The 20,784-nt window shown below is 39.9% G+C and overlaps 1 protein-coding gene across 1 annotated transcript in view; it reads left to right on the forward strand.

The window, feature by feature from the left end:
- The window catches only part of DLEC1 (DLEC1 cilia and flagella associated protein), a 41,639-nt gene that overhangs the window by 6,639 nt on the left and 14,216 nt on the right, over positions 1-20,784 (forward strand). The window contains exons 10-26 of the mRNA XM_062621377.1: positions 356-492; positions 1,925-2,017; positions 3,178-3,268; positions 4,213-4,375; positions 6,197-6,389; positions 8,313-8,371; positions 8,880-9,054; positions 10,721-10,814; positions 11,016-11,146; positions 11,453-11,611; positions 13,387-13,526; positions 13,774-13,927; positions 15,543-15,653; positions 17,218-17,348; positions 18,378-18,563; positions 19,032-19,099; positions 20,329-20,480. Coding sequence (XP_062477361.1) covers positions 356-492; positions 1,925-2,017; positions 3,178-3,268; positions 4,213-4,375; positions 6,197-6,389; positions 8,313-8,371; positions 8,880-9,054; positions 10,721-10,814; positions 11,016-11,146; positions 11,453-11,611; positions 13,387-13,526; positions 13,774-13,927; positions 15,543-15,653; positions 17,218-17,348; positions 18,378-18,563; positions 19,032-19,099; positions 20,329-20,480 — 2,237 coding nt within the window. The remainder of the gene's footprint in view (positions 1-355; positions 493-1,924; positions 2,018-3,177; positions 3,269-4,212; positions 4,376-6,196; positions 6,390-8,312; positions 8,372-8,879; positions 9,055-10,720; positions 10,815-11,015; positions 11,147-11,452; positions 11,612-13,386; positions 13,527-13,773; positions 13,928-15,542; positions 15,654-17,217; positions 17,349-18,377; positions 18,564-19,031; positions 19,100-20,328; positions 20,481-20,784) is intronic.

Genomic DNA, 20,784 nt, shown 5'->3' on the forward strand with positions numbered 1-20,784 from the left:
CACCTCCCAGATTTCTAGCTTCAGCTGTACCATCCAGGATGACTTCTGCAGAAACTTGCTTTGATTTTTGCCAAATTCACCTTTCCTGTTATACTGAGCATGTTTTAAAAAGTCTTACTTTCTGTTATCATTCAATAGAATCTTTAAGTAGGAAGCACCATTAAAGTGTAAAATATATGTAGAAATACACACCTTATACTGTTCAACTTTCAAATGGAAAGAATATGAGGGGGGTTAGGATGGCAACACCCAGTATATTCATATGCAGTAATGCAGTCTGTAAAGAGTTATTTAAGAAGCAGCTGGCAAGCCTTCACTGTCTGTGTAGTCTGATTTTCTGTGTTATTCATTGCAGTGCCTCATATTATAGAGTGTGGTCCCTGCCTTGTTGGAGGAATAAAAGTAATGCTGATTTTGTGCAGAAATGAGGGAACTAGAACTGAGAAATTCTCTATAATGCCAAAGAAAGCCTGCCCATCTCCTAATTTTGAGGTGAGTGATTAGAAAGGACATACTGGACATGGTATGGTATCATTGCCTGACACAAAGGCTTTTAAGTTAGTCATGGGATATTAGCACAGAAGTCATAAGGCCTTGCTGGGGACATTGGTACTGCCACTCCCTCAGGGATTCACATTTGTCCTCAATACCAATCTCTCTGGATGTCCATACCTCCTGCTTGTGCTCTGTCTTGCCTCTGGAAGAAGGTTTCTTGCTCAGTGGTAGGGTAAACTTAACCGCAGGTCAGGGAAAAGACAATTGGCTTGAACTTTAACTTTACCCTTAATACAAATAGAAATGCAACCAGTTTGAGCATTACTTCAGCTGATTTCCTCCCTCTTCCCACTAAAGATACCACTTACTGACCTTGCTGCACCTGTAGAGCTTGCAGCCGACTCCAGTACTGCAGTCTTTAGCTTTCCATCATGGAACAGATGTAAATGAATGGAGTGAGACCTCACTTGGGGTATTGTGTGCAGTTCTGGTGTCTTCAACATAAAAAGGACATGAAACTGTTGGAACAAGTCCAGAGGAGGGCCACAAGGATGATCAAGGGGACTGGAGCACCTCCCGTATGAAGACAGGCTGAGAAAGTTGGGGCTGTTCAGCCTGGAGAAGAGAAGGCTGCGTGGAGACCTCATAGCAGCCTTCCAGTATCTGAAGGGGGCCTACAAGGATGCTGGAGAGGGACTCTTCATTAGGGACTGTAGTGATAGGACAAGGGGTAATGGGTTAAAGCTTAAACAGGGGAAGTTTAGATTGGATATAAGGAGGAAGTTCTTTGCTGTAAGGGTGGTGAGGTACTGGAATGGGTTGCCCAGGGAAGTTGTGAATGAGCCATCCCTGAAGGTGATCAAGGCTAGGTTGGGCAGAGCCTTGGGTGGCATGGTTTAGTGTGAGGTGTCCCTGCCCATGGCAGGGGGGGTGGAATTAGATGGTCTTAAGGTCCTTTCCAACCCTAACTATTCTATGATTCTATGACAAAAAAAAGATAAGATGTAGCTGGCAGGTTGGCATTTTATGTGCTGGAGAAAAGGCTAAAGTGACAGATGATGTGCCAGGATGTCCCTCCTGATACGCTTTACAGTTCTAACTCAAAGTGAGTCATAAGCATGAAGAAGCTGGAGAAGCAAAGCCCCTGTGCTCAGTCAGAGCTGTTCTTCTGTGAACATGAATATTAGGGCTTCTGACACTATCATTTGTCTTTGGAGACAGCACCTTCCCTCCTGCTTTTACCAAGGTAATTATAAAACATAGAGCATTTCTTCTAATCAAGGTATATACATAACCCCCATACTTTTGAGAGATGTGGAAAAAAATATGTTAAGAGGTAAAACAGAAGTAATATTCTGCCTGGTTTAGGTAATCTTTAAAAACAACAAACTCAATCTAAGTTTTTAATCTTTTTTTTTAAACAACTTAGGCTATTGCCACTGATAGTTTTGTGATACAAGCTCCTTTTGGGATCCATCCTCCTGTGCTTGAGCTAGCCCCAGGGCAGAATACAACAGTAAAGGTTAGTACCAACTGCTATAGAAATTATTTGTACTTTAACAAATAGATAAGGAAACAAGATCATTTTAGAAGAGCTTGGCTGGAATTTGTGAATTTGGGTTTATGTGAGCAAAAAAGCTTAAATCTTTTTGTGCAATTATGCTGAAAGAATTGCAGTTGTGAATCTAGTCTTTCATGGAACCAAAATCTTGCTTAGCCACTCAGAGACCAGTCAGATTTTCTCCACTCTAAGAATCCTGCTAGAGAAAACAGGAATCTGAGAACACAGGAGTGCTTATTTCATTCCTGCTGGGGCATCAAGTCCAAGTAAGTTTTCCTTTCTGAGCTTTCTTGGAAAAAAAGGACATATAGGGAAGAAAAAAAAAAAATCTTTCATGTAACAGATACAAATCATTTACTTATGATGTGCTCTTTCCTTAAAAAGATCCTGCAGTAAGTATGCATTAATGGTTGCCACCACTGTTTTGTCTGATGTGGGTCACCTTTTATTACAGATCACTATGGGGAGAAGAATGATATGGAGAGTATGGCTAGCCTTCACCCCTTCCTTTTACTAGTTTCTCCTGGCTGTTGATGAGAGGAATGGGTTAGGCAGCTTCATAAAGGAAAAATGTTTCTCCTTCTCTCTGTCTTCCCATGTGCATTGCTTTAACAGGGCCAGGTGGGAGAAAAAGAGGAGATAGATTAGGTTGGGTTCGGTTTGCAGGTGGTGATGGATGACATATAGAAGAATCAGCTAAGGGTTTTGGCCCCTGAACCATTCTTGTTGAGTTGGAATTTAGGGAGGGTATACAGCGGTTATCCTGCTCACACTGTTGTAGCTTGAAAGGCAACAGTGGTATTAGTAAGTGTTTGAGGGCAGATCCAATTTTAAGGGTGTAATTCATACAACTAAGGCAGGAGACTGCCCACATCTCCAGGGACTGCAAAGGCAGCCTCTGGTGATCATCCAGTCATGTGCATGTAACTTTAGTGATCCAGAAAATACCTATTTCTTTCTGGTTTGTGTTAAGGGACTGTGACATTGTCCATTTCTTGCAAATGTAAGATTTCGTAACTAATCATTAGAACTGTCTTTTAGTGAGTGTTTATGAATTTAAGTTTATTACTTTCTGGAGAGAAATCAGTAACAGTCATTGCTATTTTACTTTTCTCTTTCAGGTAATGTTTTTTCCTTCTTTTCCAGAAGTCTCACAGCAGACATACACTATTGTTTGTGACAATTGCCAGGACAGTGACGTTACAGTCACAGGTTTGTTTCTAACACCTTTCAGAGGTTACATTTCTAACACCATATTTATTCAGTTAATGTGAGTGGTGGTTGATGGCTTGAAGTGATGGTAATATTTTGTGTCATTGGATTAACCAAACACTTTGTTCCAGGATGGTGTTACATGCTGAACTTCTTTATTATTATTATTATTACTGCGTCATTCTAGTACATGAAGTACACTGTATTCAGAAAGCACTGAGCTCTTTAGCTGCCTACTGTAGCGAAAAATCCAAATGTAAAATGTCACAAAGTAACAGAAAAGAAAACATGTTGTCAGGTGCAATTAATTTCTTAGACTTTGTACCAGTAACATGTCAAACTATAAAACATCAGCTTTAACAGGGCAGAAATACATTTGGGTGTGAAGTAAAACTGGGGCACATCTTGGATTAAGGTACTCAGGGGGAAGAGAGGCAGGCTTTGGATTAGCTAATGAAACCAGTTGAAATTCTTGTAAGTTTTAGTGCTTGTCCTGTAATATAACTGCGAGTGCTAAAATATTATGCTTGACTTGTCTTCTATTTAATCACTCTTACAGGTATTTTCTAATTTTTTAAGTAGTGCATTTGCTGCTTATTTTTATCTTAATATGCTGATCAGAACATCTGGGTCATCTCAGAACATTATCAATCATTGCAAACACCTTGCTTACTTCAGTGAAAGTATGCTGATGTAAGTGAGCTGAGGTTGTGGCCCTGAAATCCAAATCTGTTAAATGTGTGAAGAGAAGATCTCTACTGATATATGTTGATAAACAAAGAACACCAGGAAAATATTGTATGATTAACACCCTGGCGTTCTGAAATTTGAGGAAACACAAAATACTGTCAAAAAAAGCAAATGCCAGAAATGGCCATTAATGAGTAACATGAACAATGTTAATAGCCACATGGTAAACACTAATACCTACTTATTTCTTCAAGGGGTCGGACAGCTGATAGCTCTGGAGCTTTTGTTTGTCACGGGTGGAGAAAGCAAACCCAAAGCTGATGAAGCTACTGATGCAACAGCACAGCATCTCATACGATTTGACCCCCAAAACCCACATACCACCAAGGAGAAGAAATTGGTTATAAGAAACTCTACGTACGTAGCTACTGCTAATAGAATAATGTTCTGCAGTCTAAACATACAACAGAATAATGCTCTACAGTCTAAAAATACTGGCTAGGATCTCACTTGCGATACCGTACTCTCTCAAGCTGGAGAAACCTTTATGCAATTGATAGCTGTTGTACAGAAGCCTTGCTTCCTTTTGCTTCATTGTTTAGCAATTAAGGCTTAAGGATATGTTTGTAAAAGCAGAAACATATACAGAGATCACATGTTATGTCAACCATTAGCAATACCATTTAGTTCATACACTGCCAAGGTCAATATATTTGCTCCCATATAAATGAATCTGCAACTCCAAAAGGTTTATAAATATAGATAGTTGTAGGAAATATTTAACAGGGTGATCCAGGTGAGATTTATCTATCTTTTCATGCATACAATGTATACTTGTGTTACTGAGCTAGGCATTCTATACTCTTTTCCTTTCATAGTGCAGGGAAATAGATGCTTCTAAGAATCCAATTCTGAGTGTAGACATCTCCCATAGAACAAGATAATAATGTATTTTGGACTCCACTGGATCTCCACTGATTAAAACGGGAGTCCAATGTAACTAGCTCACATTCAAATTTACACATTATTCCTGCTATTGAGTCCTAATAGATTTAAATACAAACTATTTGAAATCAAGGAATATGTCTCTATATATAATTACATTGCACTGAACATAGTGGCATACCGATTTGATCCAAATCAGTTGGACAATAATAGAAGTACACTAATGTTCATGATTATAGTAGTTAGAGGCTGCAGAATATCAAAACAGTGAGGGGAGGTCAGTGCTGGTTTTAGATATATTCATGTAAATTGTTTCTTGAATTTCTGGAATTTTTTGTGGTTTTTTTTTGTGCTTTTTTTTTTTTTTTTGGTGGCCTGGAAAACACACATGCATAATGCCAGAACAGAATGCTGTTTGGGTAAAGAAAGTGTGATTTGGTGAACTGGATGCTGTAAATTGGTGAAGGATGTGACTATGCCGATTTCCACATAATTCTTTGTGCTATAATCATGACAGCAGTACCTGCAAGTCTGGTGTCAGCATCTGTACGAACAAAGATGGGCAGGCTGAGACTGAACTCCATAGAAGCAGGAAAAAGAAAACTTTTTACTGTTATAGAAAGTGATAATAGAAAGTGATACAAGAAATTCTATGTGCTCAGTTTTGTTATTCATACTCACCTTCAAATTCCAGTATCCTTTCTCCCCTTAGTAAGGCAAAGTTTTTGAGGTCAGCATGAGCAAGTTTTTAAAACCCATGAAGACATTCCATAGAATATACTTCTACTGAAGCAACCTACTTGAGCAACCTTTTGTGGATTACAGAGAGTATTGCAGAACCATTGCTATGACCTTAGCTAAAGCCACTGTGTTTGTTAACATCTTAAAGACCATATCTTGCACTTGGATTAAATTCAGAATTGTATAGATCATCAGCAGTGATCCAATGCAAACACACTTGTATCAGCAGGAATGATTCTGCTGCTCTCAGATTCTTGAAAGAATTTTGGAAGTTCCTAAAAGTTGCATTACATGGCAGGTTAAATAAGGCAAGAAAGTGTTAACACATCTTAAATGTTTACATAAATTACTTCCATATATTAGCATGTTCTGACTCTATGCTGCCTCATCAGCTTTGTAGCTCATAAAGACTGGTAAGTCTAATCCCTTTAATTTTTAAAGAGAAGAATTACCTGCATGGAAAAAGGACCTTATATTTTTCTCCTAATATTTTACTCAAATATCAGATTTTTTTAATCATAGCTTTTTTGTTTTTTATTGATCTCTCTGCAGCCAAGTAGAACTTCCTTTCTACTGGCAGATAATGAAGCCCAACCTGAAACCATTAGTACCAGAAGAAACTACAGACTTCACGAAGGTCAAATACAACCAAGACACAGAGTCGGCCTTCTTCCTAGATCCTGAGGAGGGAGTTTTGTTTCCCTGTACAGATCATGAGTTTATTCTCACTTACACTCCACAGGAGGTATGGCTTGTGATTCCTTCTTATCTACAAACTCCAGCTGTGTATTTTTATGCAAGTCATAAAATCCTTGCTGTGCAGCTTTCTAAATGAAATTTAATTAGCTGGTACTATGCTCTGATAAACAATGTTCAAAATGGAGAAAGTTACTAAAAGAAAACATGTTTTGACTGCAAAATGTGAGACAGTTTCTGATCTCATTTGGTCATTTTTGGTACTGACTTGACACAATTAATTTTATGCTGGAACTATGGCCACATCCTCATAGCTGCAGCTGTGTTGGCTGGTAACGTTGCCACCCTCACCACAGTACCAGCTCCTCCACAATCTCCTGACCCTTCCCCTTCTGCTGAATGAGCTGCACTGGGGATGTGCCCTGTACCTACTGCAGTGTAAGTAAGTTCAGTTAGCAAACTGATTATTCAAACTATTGCCAGCTGTAGCTTTTGGGGGTTGAAATGGGTCCTATGAACAGCTGTGTGGTAAATTATGAGGATAGTAGTAGCCTTTGGCAGAGAAATGATAGCTTGCAGGTCCACATAAAGGGGTGCAACCATGTTTGAATGCAGCTGCACCAGTGACTGTTGTCCTAGTTTCTGCTCTCCTGTCTGTGTAAATAAAGAGCATGAGCTCACTGTATTTAAAGATACTTGATCCAAAGTAAGTCCAAGAGTGGGAATATCCCATACTGTGGTGATTGACAGGCATAGGAATACCTCAAATAAGTATGAAAGAGAAGCTACTTGGGTATCTTAAATGCTTTAATTAGTGCGTAGAAAAATATATTGAATTAACAGATGCACTTCAATCAATCTCTCTACAAACTAAGCCTTTTGCAGAGCCCTTCAGATTTAAGGCCTGCTTCTGTTTCCTTTTTTCCTCCCCATTAGAATATAGAAGGCATCTTCTTTTCCCATGATGGAAGAGTAGAAGAAACTTTGAGTTAGTACAGCAGTACTGAGCTTAATCTGGGGAGCCTTTGCAGATGCTTGTGTATAGTATGCAATATACTAGGGAAATAATAACAGGCATGTCAAAAATTAGTATTTTTCTTGGAACCATACATACACCATGAGATCAGAATCTGGCTTAATATTTTGGAGTCAAATGTGTTTTAGTAACTCTGGAGTTTGAATGCTGTTTATCAGAGCTTAGTACTCCAATGATGAGCATTCATCCTTTAAATGTAAAATACTTTTGCATCTTGGTTGATGAGAAGCTCAGCATGAGCCAGCAGTGTGTGCTTGCAGCCCAGAAACCAACTGTGTCCTGGGCTGCATCGCAAGAAGCATGAACAATAGGTCGAAGGAGGTGATTATCTCCCTGTTGTCTTCTCTTGTGAGACCCCTAGCTCTGGGGCCTCCAAGAGAAGAAGGACGTGGACATGTTGGAGTGAGTACAGAGGACTTCACAAAGATGATCAGGTGGCTGGAGCACCTCTGCTATGGAGGTAGGCTGAGAGAACTGGGCTTGTTCAGCCTGGAGAAGAGATGGCTCCAGGGAGACCTTAGCTTCCAGTGCCTAAGGAGCCCTACAGGAAATCTGGAGAGGGACTTTTTACACAGGTCTGCAGTGATAGGACAAGGGGGAATGGCTTCAAACTGAAAAAGGGAAGATTTATATTAGATATTAGGAAGAAGTTCTTCCCTATGAGGGTGGTGAGGCCCTGGCACAGGTTGCCCAGAGAAACTGTGGTTGCCCCGTCCCTGGCTGTGTTCAAGGCCAGGTTGGACAGGGCTTGGAGCAACCTGGTATGGTGGAAGGTGTCCCTGCCCATGGCAGTTGGTTGGAACTAGATGAGCTTTAAGTTCCCTTCCAGCCCAAACTGTTCTGTGCTTCTATGATTCTCTCATTCTCTGATCTTGTTTTAATCCTCAACATAACTGATTACTTCACATTAAATCCCTTCCTCCTTCATCTGTGTAGCTGAAGAGTTATCACAGTGTGATTCAGATGGTACTGCTGGACATCCCACAATCACCTTGGTAAGCTGATAAAATGTTTAGCCACATTTTAGCTATGCTATTACATTAAGTTACAAAGATTCTTAATCTCTGATGGTGATGGACTCATAGTAACAAGGGGTTTTATCTGCACAACTAATTGTGGCACAAAGCATCTATGTGATCTCATGTCTGAACACAGGCCTTAGCCCTAGTTAGGGCTGCACCTCTCCTGGAAAAAGTAATTTTCTCTGTTCATATTCCAGGCTTTCTGCTGATATTTACAGCAGGTTTTCCTGTTATTACTGTTTTTCACAGCTGTCTGTGACTTACATACTTATTCATGAACAGACCGGGACGACTAGAGTATGTTGAATGACTGTATTTTTTCCAGTTTTCAATTGTCCCAGCCTGAGCTAACTGCAGACTGGGCAGTTTAAACTTGAGAAACTTTTGATGATTTTAGTTTTGATCTGATAATTAAAAGAGGGAATCCAGTTTGAACACCAGTTTAAGATGCTTAATAATTCTACCATATTTCCTCCTACAGTTTAGTAAAAGATGAGATGCTTCAAAATACCCCAGAATACAAAACAAAAGATGTAATAGCACTGGGAATAGAAGTTAAAGGACTAACAGAAGCATTTAATCTTCTTCTGGAACCATACACCATTATCATCCCTGGGGAAAACTTTATTGGTGTAAACATCAGGAAAACATTTAAGGTTTGTTTGCCTTTGACTTCATTGTTATCGTGTGCTTTGTGTCACTAGATGTCATAGGTGTTATTAGAAGAGATCAGACAATCCATGTTGTTTTAGTTTCTTAAGTATTTTTAAGACAAGCTGTGACTCCAGGAAGGTCTGTACTAAAATCCCTTAGCAAGCCTCCTTAGCTCTAAACTCCAGGCAGCAGGCTTTCATCTTTCTTCATCTCTCAAGTGTGATACCACAGAGTTTTACCCTTCTAAATGTTTTTCTGGGTCACTAACCTGTTGCTTATCACTTTGTCACTCCTGTAGTTTAAAAGTGTTCCAGTTGGGTGGAATAGCCAATGGGTGGTTAAATTTCCTCATAACAATGACACTGTTCTTGCAAAGAACTATTGCAAGCTCAGAAGAGCTACAAAAGCTGCAGCTTACTAGGCCTTATTCCACTTGTCCTATTATGGGACAGATTACTGCTGCAATTTTCCACTTGCTCAGTGTCCTCTTCACTATATGAGGATCCTTTTGATCTTGAACTTGTTTGTGAAAAATAGGCCTGTTAGCTGGAGCCAGGCAGGAAGACATTTCCCACCTACTGGTCTTCCCCTTTTTTTCTAAAAGATACTGCTAACTGGAATTTAGTTTTATCCTCTCTCTTCCAAGAATTTCTTTTTCAACGTAAGACACCATGTCATACTTCCCATTTATCCAGTGTAGCTACCTGTGTGGTATAGGTAATTAAGTCATTTATTGATAATATAATGAGATTTCTCACAGTTTCCAATTGGCTTTTTAGTCTTAGAAGAATTTAAGCTGTGCTTAGAGATAATTGTGCTTCAGAGAACAATGTTACTTGTAATTAAGAAATAATGTCTGAATAGCTCTGAATAGCAAACCAAAGATATTGAGAGTTTACAGCTCCCTCACAAACAGATCCTTCAGCAAAAAAAAAAAAGGCTGCTCTCAGAAAAAAGATGTAAAGTTTAAGTTCAGAAGTTCTGCTACACTTTTGAAAAATGGGATAAAAGTTTAAAAGGCTTCAAATATGAAAATGTTCTTGGAAAGAATGGATTTTCTTCAGATTTCAGGAAACACCTTCACCTATGTGAAGATAGTCACTGTGCTAAATATAGTGCTGTATAATCTCACTACACATAGTGCTTTCGGGATAGATCTCCACATCTGAGCCACCTTAGTCCCCAGAGATCTCATTAGCAGCATCCAGGAGGTGATTGATCCCATCCTATAGGTTAAAATACGTTGGAGGAATTGCTCCCAGCACTCACTAGTTGACTTTATTTTCAGTAAAAAGAATCTTAGGACATGAGGTCAAGTGTAGCTCTTGCATCTATTTTGCAGACAGCTGAAATCCGGTCAGGTGAATCCCACTTCTCCTTATCATTGTTTTACATCAAAGGAGAAAGGAAAAGGAGGATACAGCATTATGAAAATAACATGGCAAGGCACTGGGTTAGTACTGTTCAAATCAGAGGTTAGGTGAAGTTCTGTGCCTTTCCACTCCTACTATGTGCCGTTTTTGTAGCTAGATTCAAGGTGTATTACTAGTTTGTATTGTTTAGTGGTGATGAGCATATGGCTAGAGTTCGCAAAGTGTGTGATGTGCGACTTGCAATACCTTGTTTGTAGCTTATAGTACATTAATTGTCTCATTGACTTTGTTTTAGATGTGGAATAACAGCAAATCATTGATCAAGTACACATGGGAGAAAATTGAGTCCAGTGACATCATGGAAGTTGAACCTTCTACTGGCATCATAGGTAAAGTTTCTGAGACTTGTAAGCAACAAATAATGACAGAAATACTTACATTGGTATAAGTGGAAGAATCCCAGAGCACTGTAGCGCAGCTGGATCCAGCAGAAGACTTGATTCCAGGAGCTTCAAGAACAGGTTTGCAGCATGTTGTTTCTTTTTCTGTGCAAAAATGGTGAGGCAGGATCCTGAACTTTTCTTTTCTAGATGTGAATAAATGCTGTAAATTTGAACTACTAATAACTGGAAGCAAACCTGGGTCCATCAGCTATAACCTGCAGTGTAAAATTGAATCCTGTACAGAGCCTGTTGTGCTGCATGTTGAGGCTGCTTTTAAGGTATGCAAGTTCAGTGTTGCAGGATAGCTAGCTATGGGGTGTGGCCATTGTCTATATACAGCTTTTTGCCTCTTAAAGGCATGACAAATCTAGAGAATTTACAAACAGGAGGTATTTTTGCTGTCTAGTAACTCTTGAGGCAATGTTGATACTTCCACGACAGTAACAACTTTTCTGCATTACATGCAATGCATTTGCTTTCTGCTGTTCCCTGTGAAATTCAATGTTAATCTTTAAGAATCTATCCTTCTTAATTAGGCAGTTTTGGCAGAAGTCCGTTCTGATATCTGTTTCTTTGTGTCCTAGGGTCCACTTCTTCATATTGATGTTCCATCACTCCAGTTAGGTTTGATTAAGCAGGGTGAGAGTGTATTACAAACCTTTAGGATCCAAAACCTATGTCAGCTGCCAGCACAATGGAGTATGCAAGAAAGCAAGGTTTGTTTAGCTGAAAGGAATGAAAAGGTAAGTTACTACTATAGCTGGCTATGCTCCTTCTTTAGCTATTTCTTCCTTACACTTAGGAGTTATGATATTCATTTCAGATATCAAAATTTATAGTTTCTGTAACTTCTTATGAAACTGGATGTGCACAGTTCCATAAATGTATAAGTTCTTTTGAGATTAAATATTTCTTTGAAATTTTCTCTATTTCCATTTATTACAAATCCCCTGGTCCAAAGAGACATGGAATGTTTTCTTTATGACAGTGATTTCGGCTGCTACTAGTATAAAGAAAAGGGTAAGACTTTATCAGAACTGAGGCTGCTAAACACTTCTGCACACCTATATCTCAGACAAGAATCTCAGCACCTAGTGAATTTGACCTTTTGGCTTTAAACAATAGCTTTGAAATATGCAGGTGTGTCCCCAAATAACTTCTTACCACAATGAATACTATAACTACTGTTTGGTATTACCTAGACTGTGATGTGTCAAATGCAGTCCATCCCAGTCTTTGACTTAAGAGCTTATTTCACCATATTAAATAACTGAATAACTTGAGCATCTTGAAGGTAATACTTACGGCAAAGTATCGAGTGAGGGTATTTTTGATAATTTGTGGTGCACACGAAAAAGTGAGCTCTGTAGCTGGGATTCTCCTTGATGTTATGCATTAAAGGGGCATGGGGAAATTCAGACTCTAGGTAAGTGCTTTTTGTTATAATGAAAGGCAAAATTCTGCCTGTGGACATGCCCATGAAAGGAAATTAATTAACTTGTTTCATGGCAAAATTGGTCTAGATCCTGTTCAGATGTTCTGTTTTTTTGGTTCGTTTTGCAATGGAGAGAGGAGCTTGTCAAGCAGGAACTTCTATCAGCCATCAGGAGCTGGAAACCTGCAAGAAGTTGACTTCTTAATCTTTGTTTGATTTTCTACATATCATGTAGATATCTCCCCAACTTTGGGTGAAAGCTGATGGCGAAATTTAAAGATTTATGAATGGTGGTTGTGGCAGCCTTGCAAAATGTGTGTATGTGTGTATGTCTATCCCTTTTTCCCCAGAACAATTAAAATCAGAACTGCTTGATTAGGTATAGGTGTGTTCTGGAGGAGACCCTGTCCCCGCTGTCCTCAAGCCCTTACTTCTCACGGTTACTCCTTTTGTCCCTGTCATTCCAAACAATTTCCTGAACCCCAGAGAGGTTTTAGACTTTTATCTCTTGAATTTGTCATCCCAAAGCCCATCAGTGTCCCAGTGGAGCTCATAGATCAAGTGCTCCATTCCTCCTGCATAAGAGCTGCCTCTTTGCTTTCCTGAACCTCTTTAGCCTTCACCCCACACTGGTGCTCCTTCTGTTTCCTCTCCTTCTGTTTCCACTCCTACAGCCTTCTTTCCTTGACCTTCTGTCCAAGAATCTTCCCATCCTGTGGCACCTTGCATAGCTGCTTCTCAGCCCCTCCGCTTGAGAGGAGACTGCTGCTGTCTGCTTCTCTTTCACATTCCCCCTCACACCATGCACAGGCATCACTGTTATGCCCTTAGCTCTGACTACCCTTCTCTTAGGTCATTGCTTTTTTATTAGCTGTCCCCATAGAAGCAAAGTCTTGCCTCCCTGTCTAGACAGGTTTTCACAAAGTTGGCACTGTGCTTGCTGAAATCAACCCAGATGGGACTCCAGGGGCAGAGAGAAAGGACATGTCTGAGGAAGAGCTAAACACATGCAAGTCCTAATCAGATTGTGTGGCTTGCTATACAGACTTCAAAGACATTTCTGTTTCCTCTCTCCTCTCCTAGGTATCTCCCTTTACCATTCAACCATCTGCTGGAGAAATACCTCCTTTGGGTATATGCACTGTGTCAGTCCAGTTCACATCATTGCGGTGCCAGCGTCTCCACACCGTACTAGAGCTAGAGGTAGAAAATGGAGAAGGAAGGTAAGGGGGAAAAGTGTTGCTCTGCTTTGTTTTCTTTTTGAGATTCACATGTGTTTTACTTTAGGTAGTTTTATCTCTTAAAACAAAAATACGTAGCAGAAACTCAAGAGCGGGGTTGTTTATCAATGAACGATCCAATCACTAATATTGCTAAATAAATGTAATCATCGTTCTTTCCAACATGCTGTTGCATGTCTAGCACATCTCATTAGTAATAACAATAGACCATCTGTGTGTTTATTTCCAGTCACCTTCCTGTTTTTGTTGAAGTTCAGGCCCCCCAAGCATGCTTGATATCTAGTCATCTAATATTCACCGAAATTTATACTGGAGTTCCTGCCAAAGCAACCAGCAAACTTTTTAACCAGAGACTGCTGCCAGCAAAATACTTATGGGGAAAGGTAAATGCTCTTTTAATGGATGAAGCATACAGCAGGGATGGAAATTGCAATTTCTATCAAAATACAAATAATGACTACTCTTAAAAACTTTTCTGGTCTATCTTTTGAATAGTGATTGCTGCTTACTTGCTTATGAGCGAAACTTCAGTTTGAGATCAGCCTTGATGAAAGATTGATGTCAATATTCTCTTACTGTTTGGGGATCATCCCTGGGAGAATGGGTGGGGAGAAATGTGAGGGGAAATAGGATGTAACCTGCCAGAGTATTAAATGAAGTACTGCGGCAGTTTAGGGTTTGCATTTAATTTAGTAGAGCAAAGAAACAATGGTGCTTTTAAACTGTGTCTAAGTTTTGCTTAAGTTTCACGTTCTGGGTGGGATTCGGCTTTCAGATTAGGACCCCAAAATTTAATATCAGTGTGCCAAGTTGGACAGAGCCTTGGTTGACATAGAATCATAGAATAGTTAGGGTTGGAAAGGACCTTAATCATCTAGTTCCAGCCCCCCTGGCATGGTTTAGTTGAGGTGTCCCTGTCCATGGCAGGGGAGTTGGAACTAGATGATCTTAAGGTCCTTTGCAACCCTAACTATTCTATGATTCTATGTAAGGTGTGATCTGAACTCTATTCTTAGTCAATGGAAATCTCAGCAGGAAGTTGGTCACCAGAACAAGTACGTCTAGTGCCATTTTGAGTGCTGCAGAGTGTTATGCCTGACCTCCAGGTCTCACTCAAGAAATGTGTTCTCTTGTGACTCCTGTCACATCAGCCAGCCGTGCATGTATTGCTTGGCTACCCTCTGTGCCTGTGTTTAGGCAACTGAATCCTATCTCATCTATACAGCCAACGGAGTTCAGAGAAGTATTTGGTAAAATGGACACCTACTTTGGTCTGCAGAATGCTCTCTAGCACATACTAATGGGGTGTGTGTTGGCTACAATGGTAGCCTTGACACCCACTACACATACAGTTAGTTGACTTTGTAAGCTGAAGCTTGCTGTCAGTGCCTTGGTCATTCAGATCTACTCTGACATCCAGGGTTCAACTCAGTTGCCTGCATAAAAGCATTCAGCACCATCCAGGATGTCCTCAGGTGCCCAAGGGGTCCTAACAGAGCATGTGGATGATATACGACCTATAGGAAAACCTTTGGAACAGATGGAGCCTAGGAGGAATATCCACAGCATTTTACATGGTGTCTGATGTGTGAGCAATCAAGTAACTCCTGGCTTTGTGCCATGTGCAGTTAAGTCACTTAGTCACCAGAACTGTCTTTGTAGGTCACCTCTTCAGTCAGTTGAGAGAGGTAGGGCACCTCTGGGATCCTGCTCCAATACCAGTCATGTTGACTTCACCCTGGAAAGGCTTGTGACTGAGAGGAAGAGCAGTGACTCTGCTTCCAGCCCAGATGCCTCATTTGGGCAGCTGAAGTCATTTGGAATGAATGTCGACATAAGGATTTTATTAACCATAGGGGAATTGTAAAGCAAGCCTCAGTAAACTACTTATGTTGCTACCTGAAAGTGTTCTAAACCTGAAATTATCTCAGTCTTATAGTCCTCTTTGATATGAAGATGAAATCAGTCAGCTGAATTTCTATCCTTTCTGTTTGGCAGCTCATTGGAAGTCAGGCAGCTTTCTGCTCTGTCACTGTCTCCCCAGCCAGTGGCACCTTAGGCCCAAATGAAGAAAAAGAATTCTGCATAGAGCTATCAGCTAACATCCTGGTAGGTTTAAAAACTGATGCTATTTTATCAAAACAGCAATACTGGCATTCTCATCTTGGCTCCATCTGGCAAAAGGAAGGATTTCTATATACAAAACATAATGGTAATTCTTCGGTACAATATCTCTGAAATTGCTTTGCTTAGAGGTTGAAAAATTGAAGCAGTCCACATGGTATGCATTTTTCTACCTTGCCTCTTTCTCAACTGTTCTGGTTTTCTTGCTTTCTTGAATGCCTATTCAGTTACTCCTAATGCTTATCTTTTTTCTTGGAGCATACAGATCCTCACTTTGGATTATTCCAAATGAAATGGAGAAGACTGGCATAGATATTATCATTGAATGATTTAGGTTGGAAGGGACCTTAAAGGCCATCTAGTTCCAAGCCCAGTGCCTTGAGCAAGGACACTTTCTACTAGACCAGGTTGCTCAAAGCTCCATCCAACCTGTTTGTTTGGGTTTGTTTGTCTTTTGAGATGTGTACTCTTATCTATAATGCATTTGGTTTTCTGAATGCAGCTGGGCTTATGACATTTCAACATTTGAAAATTTAAAAGGGGCTGATGGGACTAAGAGTCTGCAAAATAGGGCATAGACTGCAGAGTTACAAACTTCAGGACTTCAGCCATAGGCCTGAATTAAAGCAACTAAATAAAGGAGCTTCCTAAAGGTATGGTGTATTAGTTCCCATTACAGTTACTGGAGATGTAAGTTTCATTTATTAGCTTAAAAGTAGGTGTTCAGTGCTATCAGAGATGCCCTAGTAGATCCCAGATACCCATGCCTTGCGCATGTGGCACAGAATCCCAGTAAATGTAAGCCTTCTTCATAGAAAGCTGGAAGCTCAACAGGACACACTGGACGTCTGAAAGGGCATTTCTGCCATGTGGTTGGAGAACTGAATGCCATCCAAGGCACCTATGAGAAAGCTGAGCTAGATGCCTAAGTACCATTAATAAGTCAGTGGTGATTTAGAGCTCGTGTTTGGAGTTCATCTTTATAGATGAACTCAAGGGCTCACATTTAGGGAGTTAGCATTTAGACATCTGAATGTGGAGCTAAATCCCCATCCATAATTTTATGCAGGATGCACTGATTCATATATTGGTAAGGCAAAAGAAAATAGTAATGTTGAACTAGCCAGAGACTGGGTCACATAACTCATTCTGCAAGTCTTGCTTTAAACCCAGGTAGAAATAAAACCTTGGGTTTGGAAGATTATTTAAGCATAACCAGAAGCAATTAATGCTTAGATCTTCAACACTTGCAATATTGGAATTGTGTCAAAAATCACTAATGGAGCACTTTTAGGCTTATAGACTGATGTGGGTGCAAAGCCAAGAAACAGCCACAAATTTTCTTACCTTGTTACTGCTTTCTAAGCAACTCTGATGCTGGAAGAAAAATGCACTTAAAACAATTCAGTAAAACTTTTCCCAAGTCTATTATAGTTCTGGTTTCAATCCAATGAAGTTTATACACATTTTCTAAATAAGTTTCTTAAAGCTGCCTTTCCTCTGTGGCATTTGCTTCGTTTGCAAGGAAACTTGACTCTTTGCCTTTCAGGGTGAGCTGAAAGACCTTGCCCTTTCCTGTAGCATAGAAGATATGATTGAACCCCTCTTTCTGAGCATTTCTGGTGAAGTAAAAGGACTGCATGTCACCTACGCAGTACCTTCTGACAGCGGAGTTGCCAGGTAAATCAAGGGTTTGCCCTAAACCGAACAAAAATTACTTCTTCCTAAAACAAAACCACAATGGCGAGAGGGGAAACACTTATCTATATAAACATCATTCCTCCTCCTGCTGTAGGCAGAAAGGATAGTAAAATGTGCTTGGAAAATTCACTGAAGGTGACTATGTGAAGAAAAGGTACTAGGTTTACACCCTAGCCAAATTTATCATCTTCATAAGCCCAAGAGGACACTGGAGAAGAGCACTGCTCCCCACTGTTTAACTGAAACAAATTCAATTAGCAACTGTGACTTCTTTAAATCATGAATCATAGATCAGTGTGAAGTCAACTGCACAACTGCACATTAGGGGAACTCATGTTCATGTTTTGTGTCTGTTCTCCCTTGTGCTCCTGGCACTTGTCATGGCAACTGGCAAGTTTTGCTTACGCTTTTGTGTATAAAGAGCAGGAAAAATTACGTTTCTCCCTGGTAACTTAAGAGTGGGGACTCTGAAGTCTCTCATGTGTTTGTGAGTAACAGCTATTTTCTGTAATGCCAAAAGTTTGAGAATTCAGCTCTTAGATGTGAATTTAGAATTACAGAATTATACCCAAGACCCTGTATTTTGTACCATTAAGTTTTGTTGTTTCACTGTGAGACATGATGTTAAAGAAAGATGAATATACTTCAGTCTACCTTGGTATATGTGACTGATTTTTATTTTATTTTTCTGATATGCAGCATCATTCCTGTCTTTTGGATTATGCTTATCTTTATATATTGTTAAATAAGCAAAAATGGCTTTCATTTGGTAGGTTGGCATATGTTATACATATGATAAAAATCTTACCCAAAATAAATTTTTACATGAATAGAAGTGAAAAAATGAAAAGCAGTAAATGCTGATGACAAAAATCATAGGCTGCATGGTCCTTAGACACACTTCATCACAACCACGTTGCATATCGCACATTTTCAAACTACCAAAATTACCTGTGGCATAAGAAAATAAGACTTATGCTTTAATATGAATGTAATTTTGTCTGACAGTGATGAAAGACAAATGCCACAAAGTCTGTGTGATCTTCTTTTGGACTTTGGATCTGAAGTTGCATTCAAAGCCATAGTAAAGCGTCAGCTAATTCTTACCAATCACACTGGAATCAGTGCTCCATTCAAACTAGAAGCTGAGTATTTCACTGGCTACTCACTTACCCCAGAACAAGGAATCTGCCCGTAAGTCTTGCTTTTCTGCATAATGACTCCAGTACTAGTTTAGGTCTGGATTAAATCTGAAATTGGGATAGAGTGCTATTGCTTCTGTCATGAGGTACACTTTCTGCAGTATTCTGGTGGGTTTTTTTAAGCTCTTACCCTGACTGCGGTAATGAAACCTGCTGGTGAGATTTCTTGCAGAAACAGACAGCTTGCAGTGCAAGGACAGAAGATTTAGCTGATGCAAATGGTGAACACTCTTATTGCCAAGGACATAAAATGGTTTACACTGGCCAAGACTCTGTTGTGTTAGATTGTAAGCAGTCTTACAACTCTCAAGTTGATTCATTCTTAAGGATGCTATTGTCAAAAAAATGCCTTGCAGGCAATCCTTCAGGTTACAATGGCCACTAATTTGAGTCAAGTAGAACTGTTACTTTAGCAGAGTCCTTCTCATTTCACAGAAGTGGCTTTTTTAATTTTTTTAAGCTCCTCAAGCTATTTGATGAAAAGAAGAGGACCCATCTCAGTACATGCAGCCAGAAGAGCACGGTCAGGTAGGGTAATAGCTGTTAATCCCTTGGTGGACAGAAGGCAAGAGCCAACTGACTAACATATTCAGCATTAAATGTGCCAGTCAGGTTATTTGATTCTGGAAGTATCTGGCTAAGTCTGCACTGTTAAATGACTTAGTTCCTCAGTGCATTCTTGAGTTTGAAAGCACACATTGCACAAGCATTAGGTCAACTTCTCTCTTCCCCCTGCTGCTTTTTTCTCTCTCCACCCCCCAAACTGCTACTTTCTCTCTCCCACTCTCTTTCTTTCTCCTTCTCTTTCCTCTTTTTCTCGAAAACAGCAGACTGGAACAAAGACGAGTGACTCTGGTGATAGTTCACTCTCAGGATCGCTCCCAGCACACAATATGGATGACATGCATAACATTTGGCTACTTCTCTCCTATACAGTCTTCCAATGCCACCACAGCAGACTCTTCTCTCTCAAACCTTTTCATATACCTTCCCTGCTGTGGGGAAGAACAGAACAGATCTGTACAGCAGAACCCATCTATCATTTCTGATGCATTGTACTGAAAAATAGTAATATTCGGAGCCACATGAGATCCAGGGAGGGGGGAAATGGGAGAAAAATGCTATAATGTGTGGTTGTGTCTTCTGTATCCAAAATAAAACTTGGACATATTGGTACCTTGCCATAGTGTTTGATATCTGTTACAAAGACAGAGCTTTTCAGCTGCTGAATTAGTACTTAATATTGGAAGAATGCTGTTCTGACAGATTCCGTGCAAGCTTATTGATTTATAAGGCTAGGTGACTCAGAATGTGAAAAGGCTTTGCTCTTTGTAATTCATTCTTTGTGTTGCAGAGCACACAGAGGTAATCAGGCAGCTGTTAACAGAACAACAACCAGTTAGCACAAACTTTAGCTTATTTTTCTCGAATTGAGGATGTTTTCATGTAACCATTTAGTCCCTTGCATATCCCAAATAGTCCTGGATCAGGCTGCTGAAAGGGAGTCCTTCTATAAAATAATCTGGGTGAGAACTAAGTCTCAAAATCTGATTATGACCCACTGCAGAAGAGAGCTTGGGTAAAGTGGTATGAATGCGGGTTGTGTCGATCCCAGGTGGGTTTTTTTGAAGCCAGTGAGGTTAGGCTGATTAATACCAGCTAGAAATATGGTCCAGCTAGAATATATAATGTTCTTTGAAAGACTTTGTTCCATTTCCTCAGATGTCATCAAATGCTTCTTTGCTATGCTCCTTCAGAGTTTGCTGCAGCGCTGCTGTCCCATGGGAAGGGAGTAGCTTTCCATATACAACCGTCCACAGGAACTCTGAAAGCCTTCCAGCAGCTAATCATAGAAATAACAGCTTACAATAATATGTGGGGAGAGTACCAGGATGATCTTGTCTGTAAGGTAGGTGGGGCTTCAGTTTTAAGTGAAGAATTGCTATGGCAGATTTTACACCAATTATATTTTCCAGATTCCTTTCTGTTAAAAATACTCTTTCAGCTTGTTGGGACTTGTATAGAAATCAGGGTATATATTTCTATACCACTACCTCCAATAAGGGACAAGTGTTTTCTCTTACAGAGCGTGGTTTAGTTCTGGGGTAACATGTTGATCTCTTGAGAGGTTTTCATGTGCCTTTAAAATGACTGGAGCAGTTTTGATTTATAAAATCTGTTTGGTAGCTGGCCAGTGCACTACTCTGCTCTAC

This window comes from Pezoporus occidentalis, unplaced genomic scaffold (genome assembly GCF_034315485.1).
Source record: "Pezoporus occidentalis ecotype Australia unplaced genomic scaffold, CSIRO_AGI_Poc_V1 ctg23, whole genome shotgun sequence".
NCBI classification, from domain to species: Eukaryota; Metazoa; Chordata; class Aves; order Psittaciformes; family Psittacidae; genus Pezoporus; species Pezoporus occidentalis.